Consider the following 12,049-nt stretch of genomic DNA (forward strand, 5'->3'; position numbering starts at 1 on the left):
TTCAGTTCAGTTCGATTCATTTACACTTTGTATCAATATAAAAAAATTAAAGAATGTATGTGTTGACTTAGTAGTAGAGTGATAAACATTAAGGTCGAAAATTTCAAGTTCGAGCCCACCGTCATACAGTCTTACAAAAAATTATATATCCAACAAAAAATAAAATAAAATAAATAAAAGAAGGGGCAAGAGAGAGTGGGTGGGCTCAAGAGAAATGAATGATTAAAACCCTAAAAAGAGTAGTGGATGCAATAATGGTGTGTGATGGAGTTGCAAAAGCTGTAATTGAAAGGGGCCTTGCATTGGAGTTTATTTATGGTCTACAATCTTTCAATCTTGTACCAAATTTTGAAAAAAGTAGAAAACAGAAGATGAAGCTTATGACTTTTTTCGCCTTTATTTGTTTCGCTGCATTGGATTGAATCATGATATTGTGCCCACTTTTGTCTCCCAAACACATGAATCCTCCCACACCTCTTTATGCCACCTTTTATAAAAGGAAAATAATAATAATAAATAAAATCAACAAATCATGGAATTTATAAAATTTATAATGAGCTCTCCACCACCATATGCTCATGAAAAAATAAGCTCTTCTTGTGGTGATAGAGTGATTAATATATACAAAGAAAATTGTTAATGAAGCCTAATTCAAGCGGTAAAGTTGAGGCGCCTAAACACTCTTATTTGTGAGAGGTCTTGGGTCCAATTCCGCCTGCGTACGGTATAGTTTTCCCACCTTTGTATTGGTAGGTTCGAGTAGTTTCCTTTGTGAGAGGGCGGTGCATGCACTTTTCTCGCCTTTGTGTGAATAGTTTCGGGTAGTTTTTTTTTGTGAGAGGTATTGAGTTCAATCTTGTCCACCTTTATGTGGATAGTTTCGGATAATTCCCCATTTTTGTTAGTGATTCCGCCTACGTGAAGAAAATTAAATTCAAATTAATTGTATCATTCAATCTTTAAAATTTATCTTATAAAAAATGATAGTTCAACAATTGCTATTAATTAAAGTGACAGCTCTTGTGAGTATACCTTAGACACTTCATTGATTGAATGCAACAGATTTTCCATTAAACTATACTCTCTCAAACCTGCACTCTCATTTGAAATATCTCAAAATTATAGTATTAAGATATTTCAAATGGGACGGAGGAAGTATTTCTTAATATGTCAATTTATCATGTACGACGAGAGAGAGAATTTATTTAGTTTTGAGAAAATAACAATAGTTAATTATATTTAATATATTAATCATTTTTTTAATAAATTATACAAATAAATATCATTGAGTTGTAATACAGTGGCAAAGTCGACTCGGGGGTTCAACTTTTTTTTTTTCAATAAAATTATTAATTAAATTAAAAATAAACAATAATCATTAACACAATTATAATATCAATTAAATTATAAAAAGTAGCATTCAAACTGACTTTCAAGTTAATACAAAACAACTTCGAAAAATTAAGACGGGTAAAACTTTGCAAGACGAAATAACTTTCAATATCAAATTCAAAAAATATTGAATCCCTACTATGCAACCATGACATATTGACATACATAAATTAATTGTGTGTTCAATTCATCAAAACGTCGATTCAATTCTAAAACATGCATGTCAATCACAGTATAAAATAGCTCGACTTATATATTCGTAAAATTACAAAAATACCCTTCCTTTTTTTGAAAATTTTAGGGAAGTCTAGTGACCCCCCTCAGTCCACCCTAGCTCACCCACTATATATTTATATATATTATATCGATTGGGCCATAAAGTATAATTGAAGATGCCCTGTATAAGGAATTTTTATTTTTATGGAAATGTATAAGGAATATTTTTAAGCTTTAACTGTATCATGTACTGAAATTCAGCAAGCATAGCACGTTGAGGAATAGTTGATGGTGCAGACGAGGAATTCCCAATAAGTGATAATATGCTTTTATTTTTTGAGAATTGGAAGTTACAAAATTTTGTATATATTTTGTTTAAGCCAAAACATTGTGCCAATTATTACGTAACAGCATCCACAACAAATCTCTCAAAATTTTACTCGTAAAAATACTCTTAAAGTCTTCCCTACACACAGCAGCTCTCCTATTTTTCATTATATATTTTATAAATTTAGGATTAGTTTTAAGGGGGTGTAAATTTTTTTGTGGGTCCAATTTAATATAGGTGATCTGCTGAATGATCATTTTATCTCACTTTTTATTATTTTAGCTCAAATTTAAAGTTATGATTATTTTTGAGAAATCTACTGTGGATGCTCTAAGCTGCTAATAACTAGTGTTAATGTTCACATGGAAAGGAGTTTACATGAGATCTCTTGTTTTTAATTTGAAATGAAAGCTTAGAAGCATAATATAAAATTAACATAATCAAAGGTATGGGAAGCAATCTTTCAATGGCTCGGTGTTAGCATGGCGCAGCCATATGACGTGCCCTCGCACTTCCAGTTCTTTACTAGTTTGAGTGGCCGGAAAAGAAATAAGAAGCTCTTGATGGTTCTTTGGTGTTGTACTACTTGGCTTATTTGGAAAATGCGGAATGCGAGTAGATTTGAGAACAAAAGATGGGAGAGTGCAAACTTGTTTGGAGAAATCAAAGCTAGAGTGTGGAGTTGGGGTAGAATTTTTGGTTTTGTTAATGATGGAGTTGGGTTTCATAGGTGGATGTCGAATGATGAATCCCCGATGATTTTGTAATCTTCTTGGTACTACTGGTGCCTTTTCGTTCTATAATATTTACTTTCCTTATCAAAAAAAAAACATAATCGATTGTGAGCACGAGTCAATGTGTCCGTTGCTGATTTAACAGTGCCACATGAGCAGAAGAACCTACTATTCAATCACTAGATATGTGTACAACTCAAATTATTATTGATACATACTAATTTTTAAAAAATAACACACGATCGCAGAAACAAAAAGAATATATAATAATTAATTATTTAATTGAGGTTTTGTCAAATAAAATCACGAATTATTTTAAAAATGTAATTTTAACGTGACTTTTAAAGTTTGGCGAATTAAATCACCGCCTTGTGAATTTTTGCAATTCTGTCCCCTCTAATTTTTTTTCCGCTCGTCGGAATGCTGAATTGAAGGTTATGTGGATTAGTAAAGACGAGATCATTTTTGTGAGTCCTAAACAACGCCGTTTCGTACAATTTCAATTAATTTTTTTTCTCAAATTATAAAGGGATTGTATCCTGTATCTGCATCCTGATCTTCAATATTTAACAATTTTATTGCAAACAATATTGTAACATGAATATAATGTGGCAAATCAATCCACGTAAATTCCAACTCAATAATTCAATTATCGAACAAATTAGGGAGACGTAATTACAAAAATTATAAAAGAGATGATTTAATTCGTTACATTTCAAAAATCATGTTGTTAAAATTATAATTTTGAAATAGTCGAAATTTTATTTTCTTGATTTGGGGGAGTTGGGGAGGCGGAGCAGTGAAGTTTCAACTCGAAACTTCACTGTTCACGTACAGGAGGTCGCACCGTTTGGTGTCCCCTTGGGGGAGAATAGTCCAAATTTTATTAAAATCATACTATTGACAATTGTAATGCAATTTGCCTTTTAATTACACCTTTTTAAGTAATGGTTGTTTTAGGCCTTTAGGATTTTGAAGGGACCCAAGCCCAAAAATTCCCCCATTTTACGAATATGAGGAAATCCCTAATTTTATTTGGGCTTCATTATCCATATCAATTTACGCATCATTTCCTTCAAATCGATTATGGCAGCTAGCAGTAGTAGCACCAGCTGATTCAGCCGATTCCCGGCGAAGAATTAAAGGAATTTGACGATGGAAACGAGAAAATTCGAAGCTCGGAAGCTGCTCAAGGACAGGAGGTTCTGGGTCGCCTCTTTCATCATTGCGTGGGCCGCTGCTCTCCAGGTTCTCCACCGCAGCAAATTCGGAAGAAAATGCGTGCAAAATGCTCCGATTATTCGATTTGATTTGTAATTTGTGCATATTTATTTCGCAGGGGCACATGATGTGGCTGCAGCGGCAAGATTCGTTCAAGCAGAAGTTTGGGGACCTCAATCCGGAATCTGATAACGAGAAGGCCGCCGATAAACAGTAATTTAATTTTTCCGTGAGTTCTTCGACTAATTGGACTGCGGTTGAGTTCGATTAGCTCGATCGTTGTGATTATTTTATATGTTTCGAATGCTAATTTGGAAGTTAATGATGATGATGTAGGAAATTTCTAGTTTGATTTTGGGTCGACTTGCTGAAACTATCTAGGCACAGTTGCAGATTTTGGAATAATTGTTGGAAATAATAATGATTTTAGCACGAAGTTATGCTTTTCATTATACCTTAGTTTAGTGAAGATTTCAATTAATATTGTGTATTAGTTATCTGAGTGAGTGATGCCTTTTGGTGGGATAGGGGTAGTTCAGCATAGGCCATTTTCATAATCACAAGGAATATAATACAATTGTGTTATAGAAGTTTGAGGTTTAGTTGCAGTTTTTAGTGATTTGATCAAGTTCATGGATGGAAGGATTTAGCTGGAGGATATTGCTCTACTTAGGAAATGTGAGAGTTCTTGTTCGTCTCATTCTGGAAAAATATTGTAAATGAGCAATGGAACCTAGGTATTGGAACAAGAAATTCTTCGGAATTCAGTCTCGGGTTAACTTTTGTTGATTATCCAAGTATAGTTTGGATGTCGAACTTGAGCTTTCCTATTCAAGGACAGCCATACCATTTCCTTTTAATTTCAGATTGAACACTACTCTTCTGAAGTATTTTGCAGCCCTGTAGTGAGTCAAGTATAGAAATCTAAAGTGTGTCATAAAACTCTGCAACCAACACTTAAGGCTTACCAGTTTTTAAACACATTTTCAGGGCACAAATGTCGAACTAAAAGTGGAAAAAACAATCTGAAATTGTTAGGTCCTTGTTAAAATATTTATGATCTATTCTCTTAGATTTGATTTTGGATGATGCACCCTGGAACTTTTGGTTTTTGTGATTAGCTTGATAAACTTATAAGACAATCTATCTTGATAAAAGTTCTTTTAAAACTCTAATTCTATGCATGGATGTTATTGGATTTCGATTCAAACAGGAATTAGCTTGTCAATAGATGAGCTGAGGGAATGTGGATGAGTGGTCATGTAGATGCTATATAGTACTCCCTTCGTCCACCAATTTACGACCCCTTTTTTTATTCGTCCAAAACTTGACCCGGTTCTATTTTTGGTAAGTACTCTTTATTTACCAATATTGTCATTCTTGACCCACCACTCAGTCAAATTAATTAATTCAAAACTACAATAAAGGTGGGACCTTTATTCTACTCGCAAGTCATAACACACTCAACTAATTTCTTAAAACTTGTTCTATTATGAAATGAGTCGAGAATTGGTGGACGGAGGAAGTATATACCTGATGCATTAGATATGTTTTCCATCACCTATCTCAATATGACTGTGGAAATATGAATCAAAGAAGTTGTAGTTAGATATGAAGGGAAACCTATGATAAGTAATGGTATTTGTACACAATTTATACTTCATATCTCCTTTCCTTCCATATTTGTTTGTACAGCCTAAAGGTATGTGTGTACAAACTTGTGGGATTGTCCTCCTTCTAACCCCCACCCTCTCTCAAAACATTTTAATATTTTTCTCTTAATAAAAAACTTTATAAATTTCCAAGTGTTGCTTCCTTTCATAGCACTTTGAATGAATGCTTGAATGATGATCTGATCGTTTTTCAGCCGAGTCAGGAATGCCAATATAATGTATAAAGCCATTTTGTTTCTCCAGGTGATCAAAACATGATTTGTGAGGTATGACCTTCTCAGTAGCTAGTCCGAGAGGATGATCAGTCCCATTGGAAAAATTTCCACAAGTGGTTAGTCTATGATAGAGACTTAAGTATTGAGTTGTAGCTTAGGTTCTATCAGTTGAATATATAATATAAAAAAATTATTAGACTTTTTTTATAGATTTTTTATCTACACATAAGCTCCCAAACATCACCGTTTCATCTAATAGTTTAGATTTTAATCTGATGTAAAATCTAACGTTTGAGAGCCGATGTGGAAATAAAGAAAATGATGTACTCCCGTCCGTATTCCTTTTTAGACCGTCCAACGAAAGTTGTTATGTTTCCTTATACGGCAAAAGTTTTTTTCTTTATTTACTTTTTCACTTTTTCACATGCCACATTTAATACACCACACTTAATACACTATAAATACTACTTTCTTAAATTTCGTGCCCAAAAAAAATTACTCATGTTTCACGGAATCACGGGACGAAGGGAGTAATTTTTTTAATTAGTCAGCTTCCTGCGAGCCACGCCACCCTTCAGTTGGCAGGAATTTCGACTTGGGATATAAACTGAACAAGATAGATAAGTTCATACTGTATTTGTAATTTTTGAAAATTTGAGCTAAAAAATTAAACATGAGATCAAACTTTGGACTATTTTTTTAATAATAACTCTAAATCCATTTGGAAAATTATCTATGTGGCAAGTAAAATAGTGAAGTTGCCATTGTAGCTTACACGCACCGAGTGACGACAACACACACACGAAGGCTTACTAGTCAAATGGAGTTCAAGAAAAACAGCTAAGTAATGTGTGTGTGTGTGTGTGTGTTTGTGTTGTGTATATGTATAAGCTTCTGTTTTTTTACTCGGTCACATTCTTGTGTTCATACCATACAAAAATTTTGGTCAATTTTCCATAAAAGCAAAGCCATGATTTCCGTGTGAACGTGAGCCCAATTTGAAACTTTGTTTTGGTTCTAGACTCTTATTTTTGACAAAATTTAATGATTAAAAAGTAGTAAAACTGATTGTTTCTGTATTACTAGGAAGCCTCTGCTTCAAATAAATAGATTCCTTGCAGAATTGAATATTAATATACTCCTATTTAGTGATCTTAGAAGTTAAAATTGGTTCGGTTTAGATGAATATTTGAGAATATATATTAATGATATGCTGCTTATCTTACGTGAGCATCGTTTACGTTTAATCTATGTTAGCATTATCCTTTTTTCTTCGATATGTTTATTTTACACCATTAATTTTCATGCAATTTGTAAATTTTTATGATAAACTTAATTGGGATAACGTGGTGAAACATAGTCAAAACGATCTCGTGAAACATCTTATCCACTTTACCAATAATCTTATCAAAGTTAGTTGCAAAATAATTTGAAAGCAAGTTTTGTTTAAAGAAGATTGCAATTAAAAAGTCTTGTTATAACTACAAAATATATCAAGATCCAAACTTTCTAGGCAATTGAACATTAAATATAAATATATAATCCCATTTAGTGATCTTAGAAATTAAAATTGGTTCCGTTTAATTGAATATTTGAGAATATATATAATGATATGCTTATTATTTTCCGTGAGCACCTTTTAAGAACATCGTTCACGTTTAATCTATGTTAGCATTAGGGGTGGAAAATCGGGTAGCGGGTATCGGGTATACCCTCACCCGTCCCGATACCCGCGCGGGTATCGGGTACCCGATACCCGCAAAATTCGGGTGGAGGGTCGGGTGCGGGTATCGGATCCTCAAAAATCGCGGGTAGAGGGTACCCGCGGGTATACCCGCGGGTACCCGCATACCCGCAATAAATATTTAAAAAATAAAATTAAATAATTTTATTTAAATATTAGGAATTAAACCAATAAATATTAGAAATTAAACCAATAATATTATGAATTAAACCAATAAATATTAGGAATTTTATTTAATAATATTAGGAATTAAACCAATTAGGAATTAAACCAATAAATATTATGAATTAAACCAATAATATTAGGAATTAAACCAATAATATTAGGAATTTTATTTAATAATATTAGGAATTAAACCAATAAATATTAGGAATTAAACCAATTTTATTTAATAATATTAGGAATTAAACCAATTTACCAAAATTTAAAAATAAAATTAAAAATAGAAAGGATATATATATATTTTTTTTTTTGAAATGCGGGACAAAATACCCTCTCGCGGGACGAAATACCCTATCGCGGGACGAAATACCCTCCAGCGGGACAAAAAACCCGCAAAATTACAATTAAAAAAAAAATTGCGGGACTGTGAGGGTACCCTCATACCCGCAGCGGGTATCCGCTGCGGGTATTCGGGTACCCGCATCGGGGAAGAGGGTCGGGTGAGGGTGTCGTTTTCGGTAGTTTTCGTCCCGCGGGTACCCGCATTTTGCGGGTAGGGTACCCGCGGATACCCGATTTTCCACCCCTAGTTAGCATTATTCTTTTTTGTTTGATACTTTTATTTGATTCTAATATCTTATAAATTGTTGTTTACACCATTAATTTTTACCAATTACATTAAATCAAAGCTCGACTTTTTTCCCCCTTTAACTTCAAAAAAATAAATAAAAATAATTGATCGAGCTTTGATTTTCATGCAATTTATAATTTTTTTTGTTCAACTTCAAGCCCGGGATAACGTGGTGAACATAGTCAAAACCAGGGACGGATCCAGGGGGGGCTAGAGCCCCCTCCCAAATTTTGAGTTTTTTTTTTTTAATATATATAGATATATGTTTATACCTATTATAAAATAATTTTGTTTTATAAAAGAGTATTTGGTTATTATATTCTCTCATATATATACTTAATTTAAGGATAATTCCGTTATTTAAAACTATATAATCTATGAAATATTGTTTGTTATTATTACTATTATACTTGTCTTTTAATAAAAAATGCCTAATATGTATGAAATGCTAAAAAAAAATTATAATGTATTGAAACTAATTTATAATATATAGAAAATATATAATCTATGAACATGTTGTTTGTTATTATTATTATTATGCTTGTCTTTTAATAAAAAATGTCTTAAATATACGGAATGTCCAAAAAAAGTTTTGTGATATATTGAAATTATATAATATATGAAAATATTGTTCGTTATTATTAGTATTATGCTCGTATTTTAATAAAAAAAAATACCTTAAATATACAAAATGCCCAAAAAAAAATTCCCGGGGGCTACCGCCCCCGAACCCCCGTACAGTTTCAACCCCCCGAAATTAATTCCTGGCTCCGTCCCTGGTCAAAACGATGCCGTGAAACATCTTAGCCACTTCACCAATAATCTTATCAAAGTTAGTTATAACAAAATTTTAAAAAACAACTTTTGTTTTTTAAAAAACTGCAATTAAAAAGTCTTGTTATAACTATAAAATATATCAAGACCCACACTTTCTAGGCAATTGCCCCTTTTTCATTTGCATCTAGTAGTTTTGCAATACTTGCATTTGAAGTTTATCTGCTTTGACTTTGGTTATTATAGTTGTGTGAACAAAAAGATTAATGCTTCTAGATGAAACGTGTAGACGTAGGTTTCTTGCTCTTCTACTAATCAAGTATGCAGTTTCCTCCGTTGACAAAATCTAAAATATATTATTATTCTCTAATATAAAATCAATATTCAACTACATGTAATTATACAATCGGGTAGCTCACACATTTAATTATCAATTGGAAAATTCTAGAAATATTGAAGAATCATAGTATTGTTATTATTAGTAGTATTATTTAATCACAACTCACAACGACTTCAATACTACTAGTCCGATTAGCTAACTCATGCTTGCGTGCTCAATGACGTTTCATCCGTACGCATTTACACTGCACAAATAATTATTTGTTTTTTAAAACTATTTTTTATGCAAAAAATTATATATATACTTCCTGCGTCTCGTCTCATTCTAATAGACTAACTTCTTTAGGCACAGAAATTAAGAAACTAGTCCATACTAACTAAATACATTTTTTTACTCAAAATGGAAAACGAGTATAATCTAATAGGACATCCCAAAAAGGAAAACGAGTCTATTAGAGTGAAATGGATGCAGTATATTTTATCAATATAACATTATTTGTATATTAGAATTAGAGTGGAGATGAGAGAACATGGTAGTGTTTATATCAAAACAATAGCACTTAAATTCCTATTTTGAACAAAATAATAATAATAATAATAATAATAATAATAATAATAATAATAATAATAATAATAATAATAATAATAATAATAATAAATCTGAGTTAACTAAAAATAAATTTGGAACATTAATGATTTTTTTATAATTTGCTGTTGTCATAAAACAAATATTATTAATGCAGTGTATATATATAAACATGAGCATAAAAACAGCACTAATGTAAATATGAATACCGGAAGAACATCGCGAGAAAGAAACAATCTCACCCTCTACATTTTAACTCTCAATTCGACTCCCATAAAATATATAAATAAAAACTCCTATATTAAGTAAAACCCTAAACATCTAAAAGAAAACAAAATAACTTGACCAACGAGACAAATCAATAATTAAAGATATACTTAATATATTATACGATTCTATTTTCATCAAAATTGGTCGAAGGAGTACATTTATTTTTTTCAAAGAAAATGAAAGTATTATTTTAGTAGTAAGAATTATTATAGCGAGTCCATGCTCAATATATGTATAATAATATACTATAACTAATATCATGTCTGTGACTAAGAAAAATTAAGTAAAAATAATTAAACTATAGTCCGGAGTGACGGAAAATTAAATTTGAGGTACGGCACATTTATTTGACTTACTTTTCCATCAAGAAAAAATTTCGTTGATTTCTTCCATGCGAAATGTCAATATCTATATCTAAGTCTTACTCTACAACTAACAAAGAAAACTATTAATTATTCTTATATATACACACACATCAAAATAATTTCATCATATTATTCATTCAACTCTCATTCTCAACATTACTCTCGAATCCAAAATCCTCTCCCAAGTCCCATCATTTAATTAATTAATTTTTCCACAAGTTATAATTATTATCGTGGAATTATGATGAAGAGGAGTCGAGACGGCGAGGCCGACGACATCTCCGTCATGGCCAACTGCTTGATGCTTTTATCCACTGCCGTCGCTGGCACTGGTGCCAGCGACGGCAGAGGAGATTCGTCGCGAATCTTCACATGCAAGACGTGCAACAGGCAGTTCCCGTCGTTCCAAGCGCTCGGGGGCCACCGCGCCAGCCACAAGAAGCCGCGACTGGGCGGCGGCGGAGAGCCGCCGTCGCCGTCGCCGCCGAAGCCGAAGACCCACGAGTGCTCCATTTGCGGGCAGGAGTTCCCGTTGGGTCAAGCCCTCGGAGGCCACATGAGGAGGCACAGAACGGCCATGGTTGATCAGAGCCACCGCGCGCCGCCGCCGTCGCCGCCGTTGTCCCTTTTTCCGGTGGTGAAGAAGCCGAACAACAGGAGGGTCTTCTCCCTCGATCTCAACTTGACTCCGTTAGAGAATCAGTATTTTTTTATTGCTTCTTCGTATGTATAATTACATCTTTCATTTAATTTTTTTGGTCATCTTTTTTTTATTAATTAGATCTTGGATTTGATTTTTTTTTGGTAATCTTTTTTTATTTTACGGAGATAGAACTAGAACACCTTCATTCTTTCCACTTTGATGGTTCATTTCTTATTAGTGATGTATAGGATTTTATTTGAAATTCATCAAATATTGTTTCTATTTAACTTCTGATTGTTTCTCTTTTTTTAAGAGCTGGTTTGAAATATGCATGATGAAAATTAAATTGCGATGTTATTATTATTATTATTATTATTATTATTATTATTATTGAAGTTCATGTCAAAAATAAAAATGGCAAATTTGCATATTCAGAAGGATTTGATTTACACATATTGAATGTAGACCAATTACTTTTTGTTTGACCAAAGCTATGCAAGTGGTTATTTTTGCTATTTATCTCCATAAACTAAATTAACAATTGACTTATATATTTAGAAAGAGAGTTTTCTCTCAACAAGTAATATTCATACGTAGGTTTGACAAAATAAGCATGGATTAATAGTGACAGATAATAAATTGGGTTCCCATATTCAAATATCTATATGACTATATATCCAACGTGAAAGTCAAAGAATGCATAATTGGGATGTACGAATGAATGCTTCCTCTAAGTAAAATTTTAACTTTTTTCAC

The 12,049-nt window shown here is 32.5% G+C and overlaps 2 protein-coding genes across 2 annotated transcripts; both read left to right on the plus strand.

Moving 5' to 3' along the window:
* Window positions 1-3,586: 3,586 nt before the first annotated feature.
* On the plus strand, window positions 3,587-4,327 carry LOC131006036 (uncharacterized). The gene is made up of 2 exons (XM_057933196.1): window positions 3,587-3,918; window positions 4,010-4,327. Exons 1-2 carry the CDS (start codon window positions 3,826-3,828, stop codon window positions 4,106-4,108), a joined length of 192 nt encoding a protein of 63 aa, XP_057789179.1. The 5' UTR covers window positions 3,587-3,825; the 3' UTR covers window positions 4,109-4,327.
* A 6,433-nt stretch (window positions 4,328-10,760) lies between these two features.
* Window positions 10,761-11,580, plus strand: LOC131006008 (zinc finger protein ZAT12-like). Its single transcript, XM_057933160.1, has one exon. It carries the CDS (start codon window positions 10,892-10,894, stop codon window positions 11,381-11,383), a length of 492 nt encoding a protein of 163 aa, XP_057789143.1. The 5' UTR covers window positions 10,761-10,891; the 3' UTR covers window positions 11,384-11,580.
* Window positions 11,581-12,049: the final 469 nt, after the last annotated feature.

This window comes from Salvia miltiorrhiza, chromosome 1 (genome assembly GCF_028751815.1).
Source record: "Salvia miltiorrhiza cultivar Shanhuang (shh) chromosome 1, IMPLAD_Smil_shh, whole genome shotgun sequence".
Taxonomy (NCBI): Eukaryota; Viridiplantae; Streptophyta; class Magnoliopsida; order Lamiales; family Lamiaceae; genus Salvia; species Salvia miltiorrhiza.

Coding starts and splice junctions, on each gene's coding strand:
- LOC131006036 (XM_057933196.1), top strand. CDS start 3,826: ATGGAAACGAGAAAATTCGAAGCTCGGAAGCTGCTCAAGGACAGGAGG. Junction 3,919..4,009: donor CGTGGGCCGCTGCTCTCCAG/GTTCTCCACCGC, acceptor TTTATTTCGCAG/GGGCACATGATGTGGCTGCA.
- LOC131006008 (XM_057933160.1), top strand. CDS start 10,892: ATGATGAAGAGGAGTCGAGACGGCGAGGCCGACGACATCTCCGTCATG.